This window comes from Pituophis catenifer, unplaced genomic scaffold (assembly GCF_029215685.1).
Source record: "Pituophis catenifer annectens isolate HBS135680 unplaced genomic scaffold, rPitCat1.0.hap2 SCAF_3, whole genome shotgun sequence".
Classification (NCBI taxonomy): domain Eukaryota; kingdom Metazoa; phylum Chordata; class Lepidosauria; order Squamata; family Colubridae; genus Pituophis; species Pituophis catenifer.
Genome location: NW_027256883.1, coordinates 202,554,985 through 202,577,894, shown reverse-complemented (window position 1 = coordinate 202,577,894; position 22,910 = coordinate 202,554,985). Strand labels below are relative to the sequence as shown.

At 41.8% G+C, this 22,910-nt stretch overlaps 1 protein-coding gene across 1 annotated transcript in view; it reads right to left on the bottom strand.

Moving 5' to 3' along the window:
• The window catches only part of PHACTR3 (phosphatase and actin regulator 3), a 305,125-nt gene that overhangs the window by 112,160 nt on the left and 170,055 nt on the right, over nt 1–22,910 (bottom strand). The window contains exons 5-8 of the mRNA XM_070940101.1: nt 19,419–19,625; nt 14,099–14,366; nt 10,693–10,940; nt 3,319–3,472 (exon numbers count right to left, since the gene is read on the bottom strand). Of these exons, the coding sequence (XP_070796202.1) occupies nt 3,319–3,472; nt 10,693–10,940; nt 14,099–14,366; nt 19,419–19,625 (877 nt within the window). The remainder of the gene's footprint in view (nt 1–3,318; nt 3,473–10,692; nt 10,941–14,098; nt 14,367–19,418; nt 19,626–22,910) is intronic.

Genomic DNA, 22,910 nt, shown 5'->3' with positions numbered 1-22,910 from the left:
TAAACAGCCAAACCAAAGAATCTCTAAGATCAACATACATACACACACACACACACACACACACACACAGGCAAGATACCAGAATATAAATTGACAGCAAACAGCACTCCTTACTAGCACTGATGATGTTACCTACTTAGGGCAATGAAACGTCTACAAGAAAACAAGCAAGCTCAGAGAGCACCAAGGACCCCTCGTTTCCGCCCTGAGCTACAAATATTCTCCTTTATTGGTAACATATTTTCTCATTTTGATAACATCTTTGCTTCCTACCGATAGCACTAAACACTAAAGCTGCATTCCCTCCAAAGGTTTCCCAAGCCTAAACAGCAAAATATTTGTGGATTAATATTTTCAGCTGCGCTTTCTTTCTAAATGACATAACCCATAGCACAGAACCTGAATGAGGCCAAGCAGATGGCGAAAGAGGATTGCTAGAGCAGAAGAGATTCTGCTGTATGAACTGAAATTGGGGATTAAGAACAATTGTCCTACAAAACACTCCACAGCATCCGATTTGCTGAAAGTGTGTTCTGCGTGGATTTTAAAAAAAATATTAATAAGGGCTAAACTTATATTGATAGAAAAGTGTCCTTTTAGCATGTCTTAGAGGTTAGTTCAGAAAAACCTAATGGGGGATTATAGCAATAGCACTTAGACTTATATATCACTTCACAGTGCTTTTACAGCCCTCTCTGTTAGGAAATGGTTATTGCCTAATTGGTTGGCCAGGAAATATATAAGCCAACATTGTATGTTTGTATTATGTGAATGTATTATGTGACTGTATTATGTAGAATTGTGCTGAGTCATTCTGCATCCTGATTGGCTGAGCTCTGTAGCCAATGTATTTAAGGAGAGCTAAATTATGGTTAGTGTGGACTACTACATCATTTTACCTGCTGCTATACTGTAACTCTTTTTGATCTCTCTATGGTCAACTGTTTGATCATGATTATTATTATTATTATTTTAATTAAATTTATATTTATATCTTCTCCGGAGACTCAGGGCGGCTTACAATGCGTTAAGCAATAGCCTTCATACTTTTGTATATTTTATACAAAATCAGCTTATTGCCCCCACAAACTGGGTCCTCAAATTACCTACCTTAGAAAGGATGGAAGGCTGAGTCAACCTTGAGCCTGGCAAGATTTGAACTTGCAATAATTGCAGACAGCTGAATGTTAATAACAGGCTTTTAGTCTGTTGAGCTATCCATTTATTTACTGCTTTCTGATATTTATTGAACTGTTTTTATATTGTTCCTGATTATTTCTTGTATTTTTCTACAAACTGGTAAGAAGATTTTATATCCCTGGATTGATCTTATATTGCACTTTATATGGCTAAGATTTGGATTGTTAAAGGACTATGATTTTGCTTTTCCCTAAAAGTAAAATACTATAAAACCCAGTTTGTCTGTATGTTATTCACAATTACTCTCAAACCGTTTCCGTGCGTAAAACTCTAATGGTACTCTGCTTTATAAGCCAAAACTTCGGGTGTAACTCAATAATATCCTTAACACTCTCTAAAGGGGTTACAGAGTCAGCATATGGTCCCCAACAATCTGGGCCCTCATTTTACCCACCTCGGAAGGATGGAAGACTGAGTCAACCTTGAGCCTGGTGAGATTTGAACTGCCAAATTGCAGGCAGCAGAAGTAGCCTGCAGTACTGCGCTCTAAGATTTTCAAGCCAAAATGTCGGTCATAAAATCTAGAAAAATGTTTTTCATTATAAACATGGACCCACTCCATGCCATACAACATCCCTGCGATTGAATTCATTTATGTATATGGAAACATTAAAGAAAGTGTCATATGAAAAAAGAGTGAACAGTTAAAGGGTAAAAAAAAAAAAAGTTTGGGATTGTAATTTTTGCTGGAGTTGAGATTTATATTGCTTCTAATTTGAAATGTACAAAATAAATTCCCTTTAAAATTACATATTACATTTTAAAATAATTTTCAGCGTAGTGGCATTAAATACTATTGCACAGGCCTATGGAGATTCTCAGTCATCCAGGTCACGGTTGTCCCAAAGATGCTTTTTTCAGGAGGCAACTGGACTTTCTTTGTTTTTCTTTGAAGACCTTTAGCTTCTCATCCAAGAAGCTTCTTCAGCTCTGACTGGATGGTAGGGAATGGAAGGATTTATACTCCTTGCAGACAGCTGGTCATTTGCATTCTTTTTAGAAATCGTTGAGGCCATTTGGAGGTTTCTTCAGTCGGAGCTGAAGAAGCTTCTTGGATGAGAAGTGAAATTCCTTCAAGTCCAGTTGCCTCTTGAAAAAGCACCTTTGGGACTATTGCACATGGTAATTTCACAGCAGACAGTGAAATATATCTGGAAATTATTTCTTTAAAACACAATTGGATGAACACTTATACCAGAGGCAGATGCCTCGCACTTTCTCTATGGAGATTCTCAGTCATCCAGGTCATAGTTCTCTCAAACATGGTTTACCATCCAGTCTCAACTGTCAGAATCTATCCTTCCATCCAGTAACACTTTCACATTGTGTTACTATCGGATTGCCCCCTGTGCGCATGCTCACTTTGTGCACACCTGCACCCAGTTCGCGTGCGCATCTGCCTTCCGCGCATGCGCCCGGCCTAAAAAATGTGCCTAAATAGGATGGCATAAAGCCAGGGCGGGGCAGGCTCACCCACAATTTCCCGCTACCGGTTCGGGCAAACAGGTCTGAACCGGCTGAATACTACCTCTGCTTGCATCCCACCATCCAGTCACAACTTTCCAATGGATACTGGTCAACCCCAAGGATAGACGGGTTATGTCTGCAACAGCTGGGAACCACATTTTCCAGTTCACATGGTCAACCCTTTTACATATTTTCAGTAAGAAATTGAAATTCCAACAACCCAAAACATGATGCTTTTATTTTTGCCACAGTTCAATTCTGTCCATCCTTCACGAGCCTACCGCACAACAGTATAACAACTGAGGGTAGTGAAACTGGGAAAACCATTGATGTTCAGGTTCATTTGTGGAGAATTTAATAACCTCTTCATTCTAAATTAGGTCTCCAAACTTGGCAATTTTCAGACGTGTGGACTTTAACTCCCAGAATTCCCCAGCTAGACGTACTGGCTGGGGAATTCTGGGAGTTGAAGTCCACAAGTCTTAAAGTTGCCAAGTTTGAAGACTCTTATCAAATCATGACCAGTTTTGCCCCTCTCTTTGGAGCCCCAATATCTGAATTGCCAAGAAAGTTTATCACACAAAAACACAGAAAATGTATTCTCTCACCAGCCCCACTTCCCACCTCTTGTCTTATTGTAACTAGACTTACTTGGATAACTTCATTTCTATTTGTTGCCGGATCTCCTGCCTCTCTTCATCAGTCCTTCTTGGGAAAATGTTCCTATCTTCCAACTCCTGTTTGCTTGGCCTGTTCCGCAGCTTCACTGCCAGAAGCTCTTTCTTGCATTTTCTTGGCAACGTACCTGGAGCGTGCAATGAAAGACAATGGGAACGTGTCAAGGAGACAAGCCCTAAAATAGCAAAGTTATCTTGTGATTAATAAATACAAGATGCGGATACTAGAAATATCTTCTGCCAATGGGTCTATATAGGAAGAACTCGGGTTAATCCCAAAGGAGATACAGTTAGTCCTTGACTTATGAGGTGGGACCAGAAGTTCCATTGCTAAGCAAGGCAGATGTTCAGGTACACCTGATTTTACAACCTTTTTGCCATGGTTGTTAAGTGAATCACTACAGTTGTTAAGTGAATTATGTGATCATTAAACGAATTTGGCTTCCTCCATCTGTCCATGTCCACATCTTTCTGTCCTGGCCACTTGGACAGGCATGATTGAGAGAGTTTTAACAAACTGCATCATTGAGAGAGTTTTAACAAACTGCATCATTGTTTGGTTTGGTGGCAGCAGTGCCTCAGATAGAAAGTCCATACAGAGAGTGGTAAGGACAGCCGAGAAGATTATAGGAAACCCGTTTCCTGTTATTCAGGATACTGCTTAGCACGATGTGCTTAGAGCTCAAAGCATTGTTAGAGACCCCACTTCATGGTCTGTTTCTGTTGCTCCCCTCTGGGAGGAGATTTCGAAATATTTCTAGCAGGACTACCAGATTGTGTAACAGCTTTGTTCCCAATGCATCCGCCTTGTAAATTTGCAAGATTCGTTTTTCTTGCCATGTGCATGTGTACATCCAAACTAGACTGTGTTGTTTCTCTGTGTCATATAAGTGGGAATATGCATAATTTTGTATGTATGTATGTATGTATGTATGTATTTATTTATTTATTTATTTATTTATTTATTTATTTTTTATTCTGTCATAGTTATGTAGTGTATATTGGAGGTAGTGACCCTTTGAGAGCTATATGCAATGAAATTTCGTTTTAATGTATGCCGATTAGTGTACATTCAAAGCGACAATACAGTTATTATTCTATTCTGTTCTGTTCTGTTCTGTTCTGTTCTGTTCTGTTCTGTTCTGTTCTGTTCTGTTCTGTTCTGTTCTACTCTACTCTACTCTACTCTACTCTACTCTACTCCACTCCACTCCACTCCACTCCACTCCACTCCACTCCATTCCATTCCATTCCTTGGTGGGCCTCAGTGGCATAATGGTTAGAGTGCAGTACTGCAGGCTACCTCTGCTGGCTGACTGCAATTTGGCAGATCGAATCTCAGCAGGCTCAAGATTGACTCAACCTTCCATCCTTCCAAGGTTGGTGAGATGAGGAGCCAGATTGTTGGGGGCAATAGGCTGACTCTGTAAACTGCTTAGAGAGGGCTGTAAAAGCACTGTAAAGCGGTATATAAGTCTAAGTGCTATTGCTATTCCATTCTTTCTATTCCATTTGTCAGAAGTCAACTGGGCAGGTCACAAATGGTGATCATAGAAAGCTGTAACCATTCTAAATATGTGTTGGTTGCCAAATGCCTGAATTTGGATCAGGTGAATGTGGGGATAGTTGTAAATATTACAACAGGTCATGTCTTTTTTTTTATTCATTGCCATTGTAATTTCAAATGTTGTAAAATGAATGATTGTAAATCAAGGGCTACTTCTCCTAATGCCGGGAATGCAGATCAGAAGCCTCAATGATTCGGAGGATTTCTGTACCTGGCCCACTATACTTCAAATCAGATTACACTTTTGAATCACTCTCAACTCGGGGAATATTTTCAAAATCCTTAGCTGAAATTTCCTGAATTGTTCACAGGTTAATAACGCTTCTTTTTTTGATGGCAACCTCATGCAACCTCATCGTAGAATTCGTTCTCCATTTTACAACGCCTGAGAGCGTTGGGTGAGCTTAGAGCAATTTTAGTAAATGGTTTTTGATTGTGTATTGAATGATTCACCTAATTTTTCCTTCATTCTGATATGTGAATTTCTGTTGTTTAAAAAGGATGGGATCATTTTATGATACATCCCAGCTAAGATGATTTATTTCCAAAACAAAAGGATTATGTATTATCAAAAGTATTAGGGTGAGAAAGAGAATAACTGGTTTGATGACACAGAGGAAATTTTCACAGTCGATGGTGGGCTCCATCTTGGATTTTCCCAACACAAGTACAACTTTTTTCACTATGCTACCACAGAAGCCCTTAGAGTCCTTTCCATATTATTACCAAGTCACTGAGAACTGAGTTCATTTCAAGGGAAACTTTTGAAAAAAAATCATATTAGTTTTTCTACCTGTGGAAGGAAGGATGGATGAATTTGCTGTGGGGGGGAAAGGGAATTGGAAATAAAGCTGGAATGGATAAAAGAGAAATGTTGTGAGTTGCTCCAAGAATTTTGTATTTGTTCCAATTACTATCCCCATAATTGCAATTATACTAGTAGTCCGATAATCAATATGACTACTAAACATAAGAGGGCCAAGTCTCTGTTTTAGATATAGAGATACATACACAAACACTGAAAAAGAAATTCACTGGAAAAAATCTTTCTAGATAGACTCATAGGAATCCCACATCTTTACATCACTCATTTAAAATGCCAATTGAGCTTTCTCGTCCATTGTCCAATGAACCTAGCGCCACCCAGTGCCCAAAATGAAAAATATTCCTCCTACTGGAAACACAGCAGAATAACAGAATACAGGTTGTGAGAAGAGGAAAGCTGGGGTTTGATTATATAGGCCTCAGAAGTAGCCCCTAAAAAGTTTTAGATAGAAAGATTTCAAAGTGTATCAGAACTATCTGTAATCCTGCTGAGCTGTTGCTCTGAAATGTGATTTTTCAAAGTATGTGGTTTTGAAATATATTTGAAGTCAGAATGTTGAAACTGTGAGAAATAGGGAACTGAAAGTAGCCGATGGAATTAGTAATTAGGAAAATTCTAGAATGCGCAGGGATGGATAAAATGACTATGGAGTTGAAAGAGGGAGAGGATTCGGAATATTATGAAATATGGAATAAAATGTACAGTTGGCTCGAAAATAGAAATCAGAACAAGAAATGTTTAACTTAATATTGATGAAACTTAAAGTAACTGAACAACATTAAATAAAGAGATGTAAATATAAACAAATATAAATGTGTAGATAAGAACAATGAATATTATAATGAGTATATATATATGTTGGAGTGATGCGATTATTCTACTATTGAGTACTAAATAGAAATGATAGAATAGAGAACTATAAAAGCAAAATATGTAAATCGAAATGAAATGCTGTAAAATTACCATTAATGTTATGTAATGTTCAATACGCTATGTCTTGACATATTTTGTTTTTATATATGTGTGATTGTTTTTTGTGTCATTTTAAAAAGCAAACTGTTTAATTTTTATTTTTTTTTAAAGTAGCCGATGGATAGAGGTTTGAGATGTATACGGGTATATGTGGAGACTGTCTGTCAATAAGATAGAACAAGGAAATGCATGCAGAAAAGTATAAAAAGAATGTCTTGGGATGACTTCAGGGCCACTGGCCGTAGCTATTCCTTGCTGGACCTAGCTATTGTCTCTGGACCTCATTGCAATGGGTTATTAATGTAAGTTGTGTTGTGATGGCTGGTCACGTTCCAAATTGCTCGTGAAATAAGCCTCTGAATCTTAAAGTAAAATTAATTGCTTGTGGTTTCATCTTTGGTTTTTTTAATTGGGATATTTTTACGACAAGGTAGTCCTTGATTTATGACCACAATGAAGCCCAACATTTCTGTGAAGTGAGTTTTGCCCCTATTTTATGACTTTTCTTGCCATAGTTGTTAAGGGAATCACTGCAGTTGATAAGTTAGTAATGCGGTTGTTAAGTGAACCTGGCTTCCTCATTGACTTTGCATGTCAGAAGGTCGCAAAAGGTGATTGATTACATGACCCTGGGACACAGCAAAGGTCGTAAATATGAACCAGTGGCCAAGCATCTGATTTTTGATCACATGATCACGGGGATGCTGCAAAGGTCATAATGATGAAAAGAGGTCATAAGTCACATTTTTCAGTGCCATTGTAATTTTGAACAGTCACTAAATGCACTGTTGTAAGTCGAGGACTACCTCTAATAGAATAACAGAGTTAGAAGGAACCTTGTAGGTCTTCTAGTCTAAACCCCTTCTCAAGCAGGAGACCCTATACCATTTCAGACAAGTGGGCGTCCATTCTGTTCTTAAAAGCCTCCAGTGATGGAGCACCCACAAATCCCGAAGGCAAGCTGTTCCACTGATTAATTGTTCTAACTCTCAGGAAATTTATCCTGAGTTCTAGGTTGCTTCTCTCCTTGATTAGTTTCCATCCATTGCATCTTGTCTTGCCTTCTGGTGATTTGGAGAATAGGTTGACTCCCTCTTCTTTGTGGCAGTCCCTCACATATTGGAACACTGCTGTCATGTCACTCCAGTCCTTCTTTTCACTAGACTAGACATATCCAATTCGCGCAACCATTACATAATATAATTGCACCAGGTCTTATTTTGAGGGGGGCAGGGGATGTCGTCCACTGACTTAACTCTCTTGCATTCGTCGTCCCTGGGCTCCTTTTTGCTATCAAAGGCCTTCAGGAACGTCTTCTGCAAGGCCAACAAGGCTTTCCTGAAGGCCTCTGCAGCCCATAACAGAGCTCTAGATTGATACGAAGCTCTGTTAGCGGCTGCAGGGGCCTTCAGGAAAGCCTTGCCAGCTGCAGAAGATATGGGCAGAGGTGTGCAAGGCCTGGCTGCAACTTTCCGAAGGTAAGTAGTAAGGCAGCTCCACACACACACCCTCCTCATAGAATAGAATAGAATAGAATAGAATAGAATAGAATAGAATAGAATAGAATAGAATAGAATAGAATAGAATAGAATTCTTTATTGGCCAAGTGTGATTGGACACACAAGGAATTTGTCTTGGTGCATACTCTCTCGGTGTACATAAAAGAAAAGATACATTCGTCAAGAATCATAAGGTACAACAATGATAGTTATAGGGAAACAGTCAATATAAATCTTAAGGATACCAGCAACAAGGTTACAGTCATACAGTCATAAGTAGGAGAAGATGGGTGATAGGAATGATGAGAAGATTAATAGTAATGCAGACTTAGTAACTAGTTTGATAGTGTTGAGGGAATTATTTATTTAGCAGAGTGATGGCATTCGGAAAAAACTGTCCTTGTGTCTAGCTGTTCTGGTGTGCAGTGCTCTATAGTGTCATTTTGAGGGTAGGAGTTGAAACAGTTTATGTCCAGGATGTGAGCAGTCTGTAAATATTTTCACAGCCCTCTTTTTGACTCATGCAGTATACAGGTCTTCAACAGAAGGCAGGTTGGTAGAAATTGTTCTTTCTGCAGTTCTAATTATCCTCTGAAGTCTGTGCCTGTCTTGTTGGGTTGCAGAACCAAACCAGACAGTTATAGAGGTGCAGATGACAGACTCAATAATTCCTCTGTAGAACTGTATCAGCAGCTTAGAGAGGACAATGAATAAATACTGTTCAAGTTTGTTGAAGACTGGACTTCCAAATTAGGAGAAGGACTGGAACAGAGTTGGAGGAGACATCATTGAGATGTCAAGAGCCAATATGGTGTGGTGGTTAAGACGCCAGGGTAGAAACTATGAGTTGTAATCCTGTTTTAGGCATGAAAGCCAGCTGGGTAACTTTGGGCCAATCAGCAGGACAGGGTGAATTCTAGTCCTCCCTTAGGCATAAAGGTCGGCTGGGTGACTTTAGACTGGTCTCTCTCTCAGCCCACCTCACCTCACAGGGTTTTTGTTGTGGGGAAAGGAGGAGGAGGAGGAGGAGGAGGAGGAGGAAGGAGTGCCTTGAGTTATTTATCAAAATAATAAAGTGAAATAAATAAAATAACTTAAAAGAAATCATTGAAAGACCACCATTCAACATGACCCCTGCACATGTGACTGAGATTGCTGAATTTGTTTCTGATAGAAAGAAACTTCAAAATTGTTCGGAATAAGAAATTAAGTCTCCTGGTGGATGAACATTACAACACCGATTGCTATGACAATCATCTGGATAATAACCAGAGGGAGAAGACAAAATGAACTGTAGATTGCTTTCAATGTAATTGTAGGAGCATTTGAATGTGATGTTTTGCATTGCTCCAGAGACTTTCCTGATGACTAGATAGATTATTTAAAGCTTTTTCTACATCCTTAGGTTGCAAAGGAGATGACAAAAGTCATTTGAACAAATGTCTATGAGCCAGGTAGTGAATTTAAAATTGCTTATTGGAGATGCAGTTCAAAGGAGATTCCAAGGGATGGCAGCAAAACATAAGAGGACAGAAGTGCCAGAGTAAGGAATCAACAGAGTGATGTGTCCTACCCAGAACTAATACAGGGCAGAAAAGAAGGAGACTATTTCATCCTTCAAGGACTATCACTATGGTATTTTATACAATCCAAAGAACAAAATGCAACTATTGTCCAGGAGAAAGAAAGTCTGAAATGAGAGTGAGAAAGAGCCAGGTAAGCCATGGCTAGAGAAGAAAATAGAGACGGCACAGGAAATGGAATCCAACAAAATAAAACTTCAAAGAAAAAAGGCAGAACAAAGATTCGGGATTGGACAGCAGCATCCATGGGACAATAACCCTCAGGAATTAAGAACAATGTATGCATGACAGAGCCTTCTGTATGTAGCTCAGGGTGAACTGTCAAACTCTTGATGTTCTCTGAGCATGGTTGATATTTCTAGTAACAAAATACCTGTAGGAAAATAACCAAGCTCGGAAAACCCCACAAACAAGGAGACATCCTCATGGACCAGTCTTTCAGGATAAGTTTTTTTATTTATTTAGCAATTTAGCAATTAGATTTATATACCGCTTCATAATGCCGTACAGCCCTCTCTAAGTGGTTTACAGAGTCAGCACATTGCCCCCAACAATCTGGCTCCTCATTTTACCCACCTCAGAAGGATGGAAGGCTGAGTCAACCTTGAGCCAGTCAGGATCGAACTGCTGGCAGTGATCTGAGTTAGCCTGCATTTTAACCACTGCGCCACCATGGCAATAGGATAGGATAGGATAGGATAGGATAGGATAGGATAGGATAGGATAGGATAGGATAGGATAGGATAAGCACTTAGACTTATATACCACTTCACAATGTTTTGCAGCCCTCTCTAAGCGGTTTACAGAGTAAACACATTGTCCCCAACAATCTGGGTCCTCATTTTACTGCCCTCAGGAGGATGGAAGGCTGATACAAGGTTCATAAAGGGGGTTTTCTTACCAGAAATTATGGAATCATTCAAAACTTCTTCGTCCTCATAGAAAACCGAATCATCCTTGATTTCAGAGTCCATGATCAGGTTTTCTTTGTTTTCATCTGACTCCTTAACAGAATTCCATTTGTTTTCTGGATCGCTGTTGTAGCTCATTGAACTATCCTTCTCTTTGCCATGTTCAGTGCTGGATGTTCTTGACAAACGGATCTCCATTCGTTTTTTGGGAGACGCTTTGTTTTCTCTTCCATGAAAGCTGGAGACAAAACGCAAACAACATTGGGTTTCAGACCAGGGATCAATGCTTGCAACATGTTCTCCCAAGCACAAGGCAGGGAGCTGTGGCGTAGGTGGCAGGAGATTACAGCATTCAAGATGGGGAAGCTGAGCTCTGAATATCTACCGCCACAAGATGAAGGTACAAGATGACAGTGATGGATTTGAAATATGCTAACATGGCATGCCAGGCTAACCTTTCCAAAGAACAGCATGTGTGTTTCTAATATAAACCTTAATTAAATTGAAACATCCGTATTCTGATCATTTATCACTTTATGGAAAATACCAAAAACCAAACAAACATGCAAAGGGAGCACGCTATCACAAAATATGGGTTAGTCACCTAAGCATTTTCTAGCATTGCGTCTGAGGTTTTTGCTGACTTCGGCAAGTAGTCCTCGACTTACAAAAGTTTATTCAGTGATCATTCAAAGTTACAATGGCACTGAAAAAAGTGACTTATGACCATTTTTCACAGTTACGACCGTTGCAGCATCCCCGTAATCGTGTGAACAAAATTCAGATGCTTGGCGACTGAATTTTCATACTTATGACCGTTGCTGTGTCCCAAGGTCATGTGATCACCTTTTGCGACATTCTCACAAGCAAAGTCAGTGGGGAAGCTTCACTTAACAACCCCGTTACTAATGTATCAATTGCAGTGATTCACTTAACAAGCGTGGCAAGAAAAGTCGTAAAATGGGGCAAAGCTCACATAACAAATGTCTCACTTAACAACAGAAATTTTGGGCTCCATTGGGATCGTACTTCTATGGTTCTAATGCAGAATGTTCAATTTTGGTTCTGTTCAGGTTCAAAGTATTTCCTTTCCTGGTTTCCCCTTCAGCCACAAAACCATCCTCACAAACATCTGATCACGTTTTCATACATTTGTCTCCTTCCCAGCTGGCTTCTGACAAAGCCAATGGGGGAACCAAATTTGCTTAATGACTGTATGATTCACTTAACATTTCATATCTCCTAACAGATACATTCAGGAAGCCACTTTTCTTAATACTGTGTTTCCCCGAAAATAAGACCCTGTCTTATATTTTTTTTGAACCCTGAAATAAGCGCTTGGCCTTATTTCCATGCGCTCAAAAGCCCAATTGGGTTTATTATCAGGGGATGTCTTATTTTGTGGGAAACAGGGTATACTTTCTTTTCCTTATATAATCTAGTTTTCTGCAGGTTTCCCTCTACTGCTCACCCTGTTGTACACATTTTCCTTTCAATATACAAAAGCCACGCAGACTTTTCCATTGTGAACTGCACCACGCATTTCTGAAAAATACAAAGTAAAGGCACACCGATGTGCTTCTGGTCCAGGAGGCAAGACTTCAGCACATTTGCATTTAAAAAAAAAAAATCTGACTTGAAAGCATTCCTCTCCCATATCCAGTATTGCCTACATCTTTCTATCCAAGTCACTTTTACACTATGTTTGCTTGGCTTCCTTGTTGGAGAAAGAACAGCAAGATTCTAGTATTCAGGCCTCCTTCAAAACTTCAGTATTAACACAGCTACAATATGGTGAGGTGAGTTAGTCTGCTCATGTGATGGAATGCGCACTTGGAGGGACAGTGAGGGAGAGTTTTGGCAACAAAGAGTTTTCCCAGGAAGGAGCCCGGATGAAGAGAGTGTGTATCCCTGAGTTGGATAAGGAAAGGGGGAAGAGGTTCAGGTACTGTGGGGGTCCTTGGTGCTCTCTGAGCTTTGTTGTTTTCTTGAAGACATTTCATTACCTGACTAGGTACCATCATCATGTTATCATCATCATCATCATCATGTTACCTAGTTGGGTAGTGAAATGTTTACAAGAAAACAACCAATGTTAGTGAGCACCAAGGACCCCCACAATTCAATCCTGAGCTATAAATAATATCCTCTAGCCACACCCAAAATCTCTCAGGATATGTCTAGTAGGTTAAAAGGTTATCGCTTTAGTTTGGCAAGATTCTGTCCATTAGGCGTAACCAAATAAAGGATCAGACTCAACTGAATTTTGCTGTCTCCTCTCTAGGTATCGGGCCTGGCAACTCTTCCACTATAGAAATCAGCTTGCCACTTGGTAAGCCTCTGAATCATAGAACATAGGGCTGGAAGAGACCTTGGAGGCAGGAGACCATATCATTCTGCACAAATGACTGTCCAATCTTTTCCTGAAAACTTCCAGCGATGAAGAACACATGATTCTAGGACAGTGATGGCTAACCTTTTTGTCATTGCGTGCCGAAAGTGTGTGTGCGCATGCGTGCAAGAGCGCGGGTGTGTGCCTGAACCCATAATGCAATGCATGTGTGACACCCCCATACTCCTCCCGCATGTGCATATGTCCCCCTCCGCTCCCCCTACACCCCCACATATGGGCGCATGACCCGCCCTGCCCCGTTGTGGGCCAAGCAGGCCTCCCTGCAGCCTCCTGGGACCAAAAATGGGCTGCAAGGGAGGGGCGTGCTCCCGCCCCATGTTCCCCCTGCCCCCTGCACATGTGCACGTGACCCTCCATACATATGCACATGACCCCCCTCCCCGGGCATGCACACGCATCTCCCACATGTGCCCCTCCCTCCACACATGCGCGGCAGAGAACCAAAAATCAGCTGGCTGGCGGGAGACGCAAGCGCATGCGGGGTAGAGCTGAGCTGGGTGATGGCTCGCGTGCCCACAGAGAGGGCTCTGTGCCATAGGTCCACCATCACGGTTCTAGGAGGCCAGATGTTCCATTGATTCATTGTAACAGAATAACAGAATTGGGAAGGGACCTTAAAGGTCTTCTAGCCAAACCCCCTGCTCTAGCAGGAAATCCTATACCATTCCAGACAAGTGGCTATCCAGTCTCTTCTTGAAAGTCCCCAGTGATGGCGCACCCACAACTTCTGAAGGCTAGTCGTTGCACTGATTAATCGTTTTCACTGTCAGGAAATTTCTCCTTAGTTCTAGGTTGCTTCTGTCCTTGATTAGACATTCTAAGAATGAATCATGTCATTCTTAGATGTGTATCAGATATTACAGCTGTGTAAGTGTAGGAAAAATGATTTGGGCCAATGTGAAAGATGAATTTGAGCTGAGGGGTATCTATTGCCATGGTTGCTTCTTAGGAGGCTTGCTTCATAGAGAATTGCAAGTGTTTACCTATCCTGCCGATGTTTCGTGGCCAAGGCTCTGTGAAGTTCCTCAATGACTCGACTAGGAGGTAAAGGTAGGTGGACAGCAGCCAGGTGAGGGGATCCAGTTGGCGTCGTATGCTGCCCTCTGAGGTGGGGATCGGAGACTTTCGGTCCTGAGGACTGGAAGGGAACAGCTTGTCCTGAGTGTTGGGAGGAGCCAACAATTACGTAATTTTTCAAGATAGTGGATGGGGGAGATTTCAAGGCTGTCTCATCGGCTTCACTTCCTGCAGCTGGAAAGAAAATCAGAAAAGGTCATTCGTGGTGGGGTGCAAATGGCAGGTTTCCATTCATTCTGCACAGGGAAAAGGCATCTCTGCTGCTGCTCTTTAACTGACTCATTCCAAAGGGCAAATCTCAGAAATTCCTTTGTCCTCATTCTCTATTGGGAGGGCAGTTTTTTTTAAAAAAAAAAAAAAGGCAAGAGGGCGGCTGCAAGTCCAGAGTTGCAGGAGGGAGGGGTTATTTCCCTGAAGGTAAAGAGACACCAGAGCTTGGAATCTCTGGTGGGCAGGAAGAAGCAAGTTAAGACCCTCCCTAGCAATTCACATAGTATCATCATCTCCTTTTAACAACCCCATAATCCCTTGCGAGGTGGAGTCTGGGCAACTGAATGGAGCAGCAGAGTGTTTACTGGCCAGATGCCTTTCCTGTCACCAATGCAGAGTTTTGTTCGGCAGATATATTCTCATTGTGCCCAGAGAGAGAAATATCTGCCTCTACCTAGGATTGAACTCACAGCCTCCTGATTGTGAGGCGAGCGCTCCACCTCTAGGCCACCGCACCACTCTAGCAATTCACAGAGTATATTTATAATTATTGCAGAGAATTGCTTTAGTCTAGCAAGATTTCTATTTGTAGGTGAATAACAATAAAGGAACTACTCAGAAGTCACTCCCCGTGTCGTTCTTGGTTCTTTGGGCCTGACAGCAATTATGCAAAGGCCCACTCCTTTCTTTGTACATTTCACATGTGATGCATGCAAAAAAGCGGGGAGGGACTTCAGTCCTATGATTGTAGCTGCCTTCTTGCCTTTCTTTTAAAATCTCCTCTAGATACTTCTGTCCCCAAGGAACTATAGCTGACCAACTGACCACAGGAATAACTTTTCATCAAATCTTTGTTATGCAGGTAGCCAAACCATCCTCTCAGTTTGCAGGTGCTTCTCCCAGCATCTGCAACACTAGGGAAGGGAAAATTTTCATTTGCTCTTAGAAATGAAGACTCTGTATTGTATCATGAAACAAATTTGAGGGGGTTGCTTTGCTCAAGCCTTCATTGAAGTTAAATCTCCAACAGAGATCTGTGCAGCCCCACTATGCGAATTCTTGCTGTTATTTACTTTGGAGGTATATTGGCATAACCCCGATATCATTTTTAAAATATGCACCGTGATGGATGTCTTCATAAATATGGATTCTGATTGAACGTAGAGGGCTACGTATTACCATATGAGTGAAATCGAAAGCATTTCATGTATGCTAGAGCTTCAGGCTTAGGGCTTATTAAGTAGTCTATTTCACAGGATATTTAATTCAATACCCTGTAAAACCAGCCTGGGGGGGAAAAAAGCAGTATGCTTCTGTTTGAGGTGCAAGGAGATGAAAATTGTAGATTTCTGCTAGCTACTTCTGGATACCAGCAAGACATGAAGTTTAAATGGAGAACTTCAGAGGGCAACCGTATGATGTCTTCTCAGATAACTCTTACTTTTTACTGAGATTTATGAATGGGGCTTTGAAATGCTGGATAGGAAGAGTACGGAGTTCTTTAAACTTTGGTATTGGAGAAGACTTCTGATGGATAGCCAAGAAAGCAAAACAACGGACGATCAGAAAATCAACCCAGAATTCTCACTTGAGACACAAATGGACAGGCTCAAATTATCATACTTCAGACACATTGTGCAAAGACCCAGCTTTCGGGAAAAGGTTTGAATACTGGAAAAAAGGCTCTAAAGATGGAAAGAAAGAGAAGAAGACAATCAGCAGCATGGTGGAGGGACACAGTTGTAGTGGCAATAGGTGTTTGAAGAGGCTCTTAGGGTCTAGTTTAAAGATAATGCTAAGTAGGGAAAGCAAATAGCATTTGGAAAGTAGAATTAAAAGCAGTAAATCTAGTTGCCTAGGTATATTCTTCCCCATTGTAGTTTTAAACTGAACAATATTTCTATTTAGCATCTGCTTCTAAATCTGTATCTATCTACATGTAGAGAGCGTCCCTTTGGCAAGTCTATACATGTATATATCAAATACTTTGGCCACCTAATGAGAAGGAAGGACTCTCACTATTTACTATTTTTCTTTATTCTTTATTTATCATATTTGTATAGTTCCCCCATCTCATCAAAGTGGCTCTGGATGGAGCAACTTTTTATTTATTTTTTTCTCATGGTTGTTTTGTTGTTAAAAATTTCAACAATAAAAAATATTTTTTTAAAAAAATGGGGGGTGGGGAAGAAGGAAGGACTCACTGGAGAAGAGCCTAATGCTGGGAACGATTGAGGGCAAAAGAAGGGGACAGCAGATAATGAAGTGGCTGGATGGAGTCACTGAAGCAGTAGGTGTGAGCTTAAATGGACTCCAGAGGATGGTAGAGGACAGGAAGGCCTGGAGGAACATTGTCCATGGGGTTGCAATGGGTCAGGCACGACTTCGCAACTAACAACAACAAATACATGTTATATGGCACAGCACTTAAATTCATAGTTTGAATTTAGCAATAGCAATAGCACTTAGACTTATATACCGCTTCACAGTGCTTTTTATAGCCCTCTCTAAGCAGTTTACAGAGTGAGCCCCCAACAATCTGGGTCCTCATTTTACCGACCTCAGAAGGATGGAAGGCTGAGTCAACCTTGAGCTGGTGAGATTTGAACTGCTGAACTGCAGCTAGCAGTCAGCTGAAGTAGCCTGCAGTGTTGCACTCTAACCACTGCATCACCTCGGCTCTTTACAATGAGAAGTCCTGAAGTTTCCATTTGTTTTGATGCTAGGAGCTCAAAGATTAGAATTAGAATAAGCATAAGATAAGAAATAAAATAATTCCATCAGAGAAAAGTTTGGTTGGTTGGCCCAAGAGTCAGCTTGAATATAAACAGCCTAGGAATTATCACAGTGTCAGAGAATCCAGTGAGATTTATAAAGATTTCATCCTGATAAGAAAATATATAAGCTGTCCAGATATCTTCCAACTTCCCAATCCATTTTTCTTTCTCTATCAAAAATAAGTCCTCCAACTTTCCCGAGAAACAGGACAATATATAAGCATATCTTAAAGACTACCTAAATTGCTTCTAGCCTACATGAAAGTTGCTACAGAGATTTTTCAGCCTCTGTCCTCCAGAAGAACAGGTCACAATAACTCAAGCTAAAAGCTCCTCTAGTATTTTTTTTTTGACAGCATATTGATTTCTGCCTGGAATCCAGTTCTTTGTTCAGTTGAACCAGTGGTGGGTTCTAAAAATTTTTACTACCGGTTTGGTGGGTGTGGCTAGGTGGGGGTGTGTGTGAGACTGATTGGGCGTGGCCAACATGACATCACTCACACACTCAGTCACATGACCCCCCCAAGCCACGCCCACCAAAAAGGTGGCTAAAATTTTTGGGACTTTTTGAAACTTTTTTTTTTTTGACCTTCCGGCCCCATATCCAGGTCGGACGCATGGGGTGGCGGTGGTCGTCTCGGCTTTCCCTTTGTTGCCCTTCCTGGCTGAAAAGCGCCCCTTCTCACCTCTGACGGGCCTTCCTCATGGTTGCAGCCGGAGCAACCCACTCCGCCAGCTCGGGGCAGCCCAGATGAGGCAAGGAACTGTGGGGAGCCTCCCGTGTGTTGCACTCCCTCCCAGCCTTCCCCCTGCACCTCCGCACCATTTTTGGGCACCCAGCTTACTGGGCTGCCCCCATCCCTGTCACGGCTCCAACGGCGGCGGCTTCGGGAGATGCTGGCGGCACGGAGACGCGGGCGAAGGCTGGGAGGGGGGTGCAATACGCGGAGGGCCAAGTCCGCTCCCCTTCACCTCCCCACACTTGTTTACCCATCCCAGAGAGCTCGGGCTACGCCTCCCTCCGACCCAGCCACCTTCCTTGCTGAGTGAACTCTTCTGTCCTCGGCTGTTATGAAGAAGCGGCAGCTCTGGGGGCGCCATACCCGCTTCATTCTCTTTGAGAGCCGCTTTGCACCTTGTTTGCAAAGCGGCTCTCAAAGAGAAAGAAGCAGGTGTGGCGCACCCAGAGCTGCCGCTTTTTTGCAACAGCCGAGGACTTCTTCCGCTTGGAGCTCCAAGCTGTGGGGGGGGGGGCGCGGCTCAACACCGGCAGCTTCGGTGGGCTCCTTCCCTCAGTGGTTTGTTTTCTTTTACTCATCTAGGCGACTTTGTCATTAAAGGCTGCTCCGCACCTTTTGATCTTTCTTGGGTGCGGAGAAAAGTGACCCTGTGTGAAGGGACTGAGTCTGCTGCTGAACTTGGAAGCCGAGAGGCTTCTTTTCTACCTAGCCACTGGCGCACAGTGCCAGAAAGACCTCCGGTCACTGCCACCAACTTCATGCATGCGCAGCTTTCTTCTCACCGGCTGAAGGACTTTTCGGCACCCTGCGGCCAGGCGGCTGAGAGGCTTCTTTGCTCCGGTCAGCTTCAGGTGGGCGAGCCAGGAGTGACCAGAGAACCGGTTCGGGGGCGTGGCCTGGCTGCCATTACTACCAGTTCAGAGAACTACTTCCTAAAGTTACTACCTATTCGGTAGAACTGGGCTGAACCGGGAGCAACCCACATAGTTGAACCAACATACAAAGATAGGCATCATACTCAGATGTCAACTCTTCCATCTCCTGCAGCTTTGGTTGAACTGTGCATTTTCTGAATATGAAATCTGAATTGGGATTTAGAAGTGAATTTGGATTTGGTCATAACAGCACTTTCATATCTCATATGTTTGGGTCCTTGAAATTACTTCAGCTGTCAAACGTCACTGTATGTTATCAACCAAATGCCAGTTCTCAAACATGTCAGTTCTTAAACATGCTCTAAGTCTAGAAAATTATTGAACTGTAGGTAGAATTGCTGTGGTAAACGATACCACCAGAACCAGCACCACTACAGACATATGAGCTATGTTCATTATAAGGTACCCTTCACACACTACATGGAAACTAGCAGTTTCTTTAAACTATGGGACTATGCTTCTCATAGGTCATCTGTGTGGTCTTCTCCCATCTTCATGACTCCATGGCTGATCAGCCTTCCTTCTAATAAAAGACACAGCTCCCTTTGGCTGAATGAGACTCACCTGGTACAATCTTTGAGACTTTGGGTACAATCTTAGGTGGTGGAACCGGAAGTGAGGAAGGAGGGTTAGGGACCTGGGCTGTGTTCCTTTCCATCTGTTTCTGGGGGGACTCAATGGATCCCAAAAGTAGTAAGGCTTGTGGGGTCTCTTCAGAGGTTGGCAGGCTGGCATTTTCCCGTTCATCTGTGGATGCTGATGTCTTCTTGGCTGAAGGGAGACAGGATCAGAGGCAATGGGACATGAAATACACCATAACAACAGCACAAGGGGAAAGGCAAGAAAGAGAGAGAAGGAAATATAGGTGTGGTGGTATAGCACGCAACAAAGAACTCATTGTGTCCACCTGTGTGGCCAACAGACCATTCCAGGAAGCAGGCAGCCCAGATTGTAGATAAAAATGACCCATAGCTTCACCACACAACTCTCTTTTAAGGAAAAGGGTCGAGCTGAGGGGACTTTATTTACAACACAAAATATCTCAATTCTCTTCCACCCTCCTCTCTTCTGGAAAATGTGTTCAAATGCTTTGAAGAATGTGTGGTGGGCTTTAGGGCCAACTCTACTGTTTGGAAAAAATATGGATCCCAGTGATATCAGATGTTAGGGTTAGTATACTCTGTATTCTTTTACTACAGCCAGAATTGCTCCTGAGTGTAAGAGGATAACACAGTATATGCCTCAAAGGTTGAGTTCCTGAGAGAAAGTTAAGGATGGCATTAATTAAATGCAGAAATCCTATCTACCATTTTAGCTGAACTGAACCATACCCCTCCTAAACTTCTAAAATGCAGTAACTAAAATGACAAGATAAAACCACAAAGGAGCCATGCTCTTAAATGCTCAAGAGATGCTGAATAACTGCCTTTATTCAAACATGAGTGTTTGAACATTCTCCTAATATATACCGAAAAGAATGGATCTATTATCATAAGAAAAAAAAAAACGACACTTTTTTAAAAAAAAATAGTTTAGTTCTAATTATAAGAACAATACAAAAGAAGAGAAAGTGTCAGGAACTGCTCTATCTAGCTGAAGGTTTCTCTTGGAGATGACAGAATTTCATTAATTTAAATAAAATTATCAAGGATTGAACAATTATATCTGAACTGAATGGTATATATATTTTTTTTGATTAAGCCAACCTGAAATTAAATGAATTTGTATCTGAGCAAACATGGATAGGTTTGGGTTTCACAGAGGAAAAAATGAAGTCATGTTTCACTGCAATCTTTTGAAGACCAGCGTACTTCACCCAGGAAGGAAGTTGGTTCAAGTCTAGTCAGTAAAAAAGCGGATGTGTGGCCAGGCAGAATTTAAGATCCCTGCAATGATTGGAGAGATGTAATATTTCTGGTGGAATTCTCAAGAGTTTCTGGGGAAAATGGAATGGAGGAGAACCATTAATATCTGTGGAGTAAAAGTAAAGGTAAAGGTTCCGCTCGCACATATGTGCTAGTCGTTCCCGACTCTAGGGGGCGGTGCTCATCTCTGTTTCAAAGCTGAAGAGGCAGCGCTCTTTGGGTGCTTTGGAAAATAGGTTGAACCCCCCCCCCTCCTCTCTGTGGCAGCCCCTCAAATAATGGAACACTGCCATCATCTCACCTTGTTACATCTTGCTACTACTTGCTACATCTCAGCCCAATGTGTACATAGGGTCAATGTTACCAGGACAGAAATGGGGAAGGAACTACTTAGCATATTGTCTCATGTTGCTTGAAGAAAGGTGAGATATAAATCGGACTTATAAGCGAAGAATGAAGCTTTGCTTGAATTTGTTTTGGATTCTATCTTGTGAAGGTATATACCCACAGCAGACAAACTTTATATACAGTTGTACAGGTAGCCCTCCACTTTTGATGGCTCATTTAGTGCCTGTTTGAAGTTAAAGGTAAAGGTAAAGATTCCCCTCGCACATATGTGCTAGTCGTTCCCAACTCTAGGGAGCGGTGCTCATCTCCGTTTTAAAGCTGAAGAGCCAGCATTGTCCGAAGACGTCTCCGTGGTCATGTCCGCCAGCATGACTAAACGCCAAAGGCACATGGAACGCTGTTACTTTCCCACCAAAATGGTCCCTATTTTTCTACTTGCATTTTTTACGTGCTTTCGAACTGCTAGGTTGGCAGAAGCTGGGACAAGTAATGGGAGCTTACCCTATTACGCGGCACTAGGGGTTTGAACCGCTGAACTGCCAACCTTTCGATCGACAAGCTCAGTGTCTTAGCCACTGAGCCACCGCATCCCTTGATCTGTGGAGTATGAGGTACCTATTCTTGTGTTCCATATCTTTCTTCTCCAAGCATAAGATCTTGAAATGATTTCAATGACTGTTTTGGGGTGGAGGAACGTTGATTGTTTAGCAATTATATTTAACATTTGTAGGACCAGAGGTGGTATTCAGCTGGTTCGGACCAATTTGGGTGAACCAGTAGCGGCGACTGCAGGTGCCCCCCCTCTGCCCCGGCGTAATGCCGTCCTATTTAGCCATGTTTTCGAGGACGGGCACATGTGTGAAAGGCGTGTGCATGAGCAAAGCGCATGCGTGGAAGGCCGGGAACATACATAGAAGGCGCACGCACACACGAAGCAACCATGCATGCACAATATGTGACAATATGTGAAACCCACTGCTGTGTAGGACCCCGAGAACACAGTGACCAAAATGTTGGTACAAAGTAGATCAAGCCTAGAAATGAGTAGAGTTATATTTTAGGAGTTGTTGTTCAGAAAAGTTTTTATCAAGGCTCTCTCTGAGGACATCAGGCACAGCTTCCCTGTATTTCTCACCTCAGAAATAACTGAACCTTTCTTGCCAGTTTTTAGCGACTGTAGTCAGTGGACTGGGGAAAAGGAGTATTAACAGTGGCACGTGGCCCTGGCATCTTAATTTATTCATTTAATCAATGAAAATGGATCTACAAGACACATGGAAAGTGCTAATGGTGTTTTGGGTTTGCTTTGTCCTGGTCCATTAACGGAAATGTCAGAAAGGACCACTGTATGAAGAATGCACACGAATTTGGGATTAAAAACCTACTGACCCCAATAGAGTTAGTACAGAAACAAAAGAGCAGAGATCCAACAGCAACCTTAAAACAGAAATACACAACTAGGTATCCCTGCTCTACCTGATTTGGACTACAGTTCCCATTTCTCTTATCACTGCCCGCAGTGTTTGTATTTAGTCACAATTCAAATTAGAAATTTGAGTGATATCACTTTATATTTGCTCTAGCAGGCAAACATGTAAATAATGGTGCTTTTTATATTTTATATCAATGAAATGGAACAACACAATCCTTAGAAGCTATAATATTGGGATAAGGAACCTAAAAAAATATAAGCCACCTTAAACATTAAAGAATTACAGTGGTTATATTCACTACCGGCCACCAGAAGGCAATATATATATATGTATATATATATATATATTGAGTTTCATGGGGCTTACTCTGAAGAAAATTCACACAGGATTCTAACTGCCTTGTTTTTAAA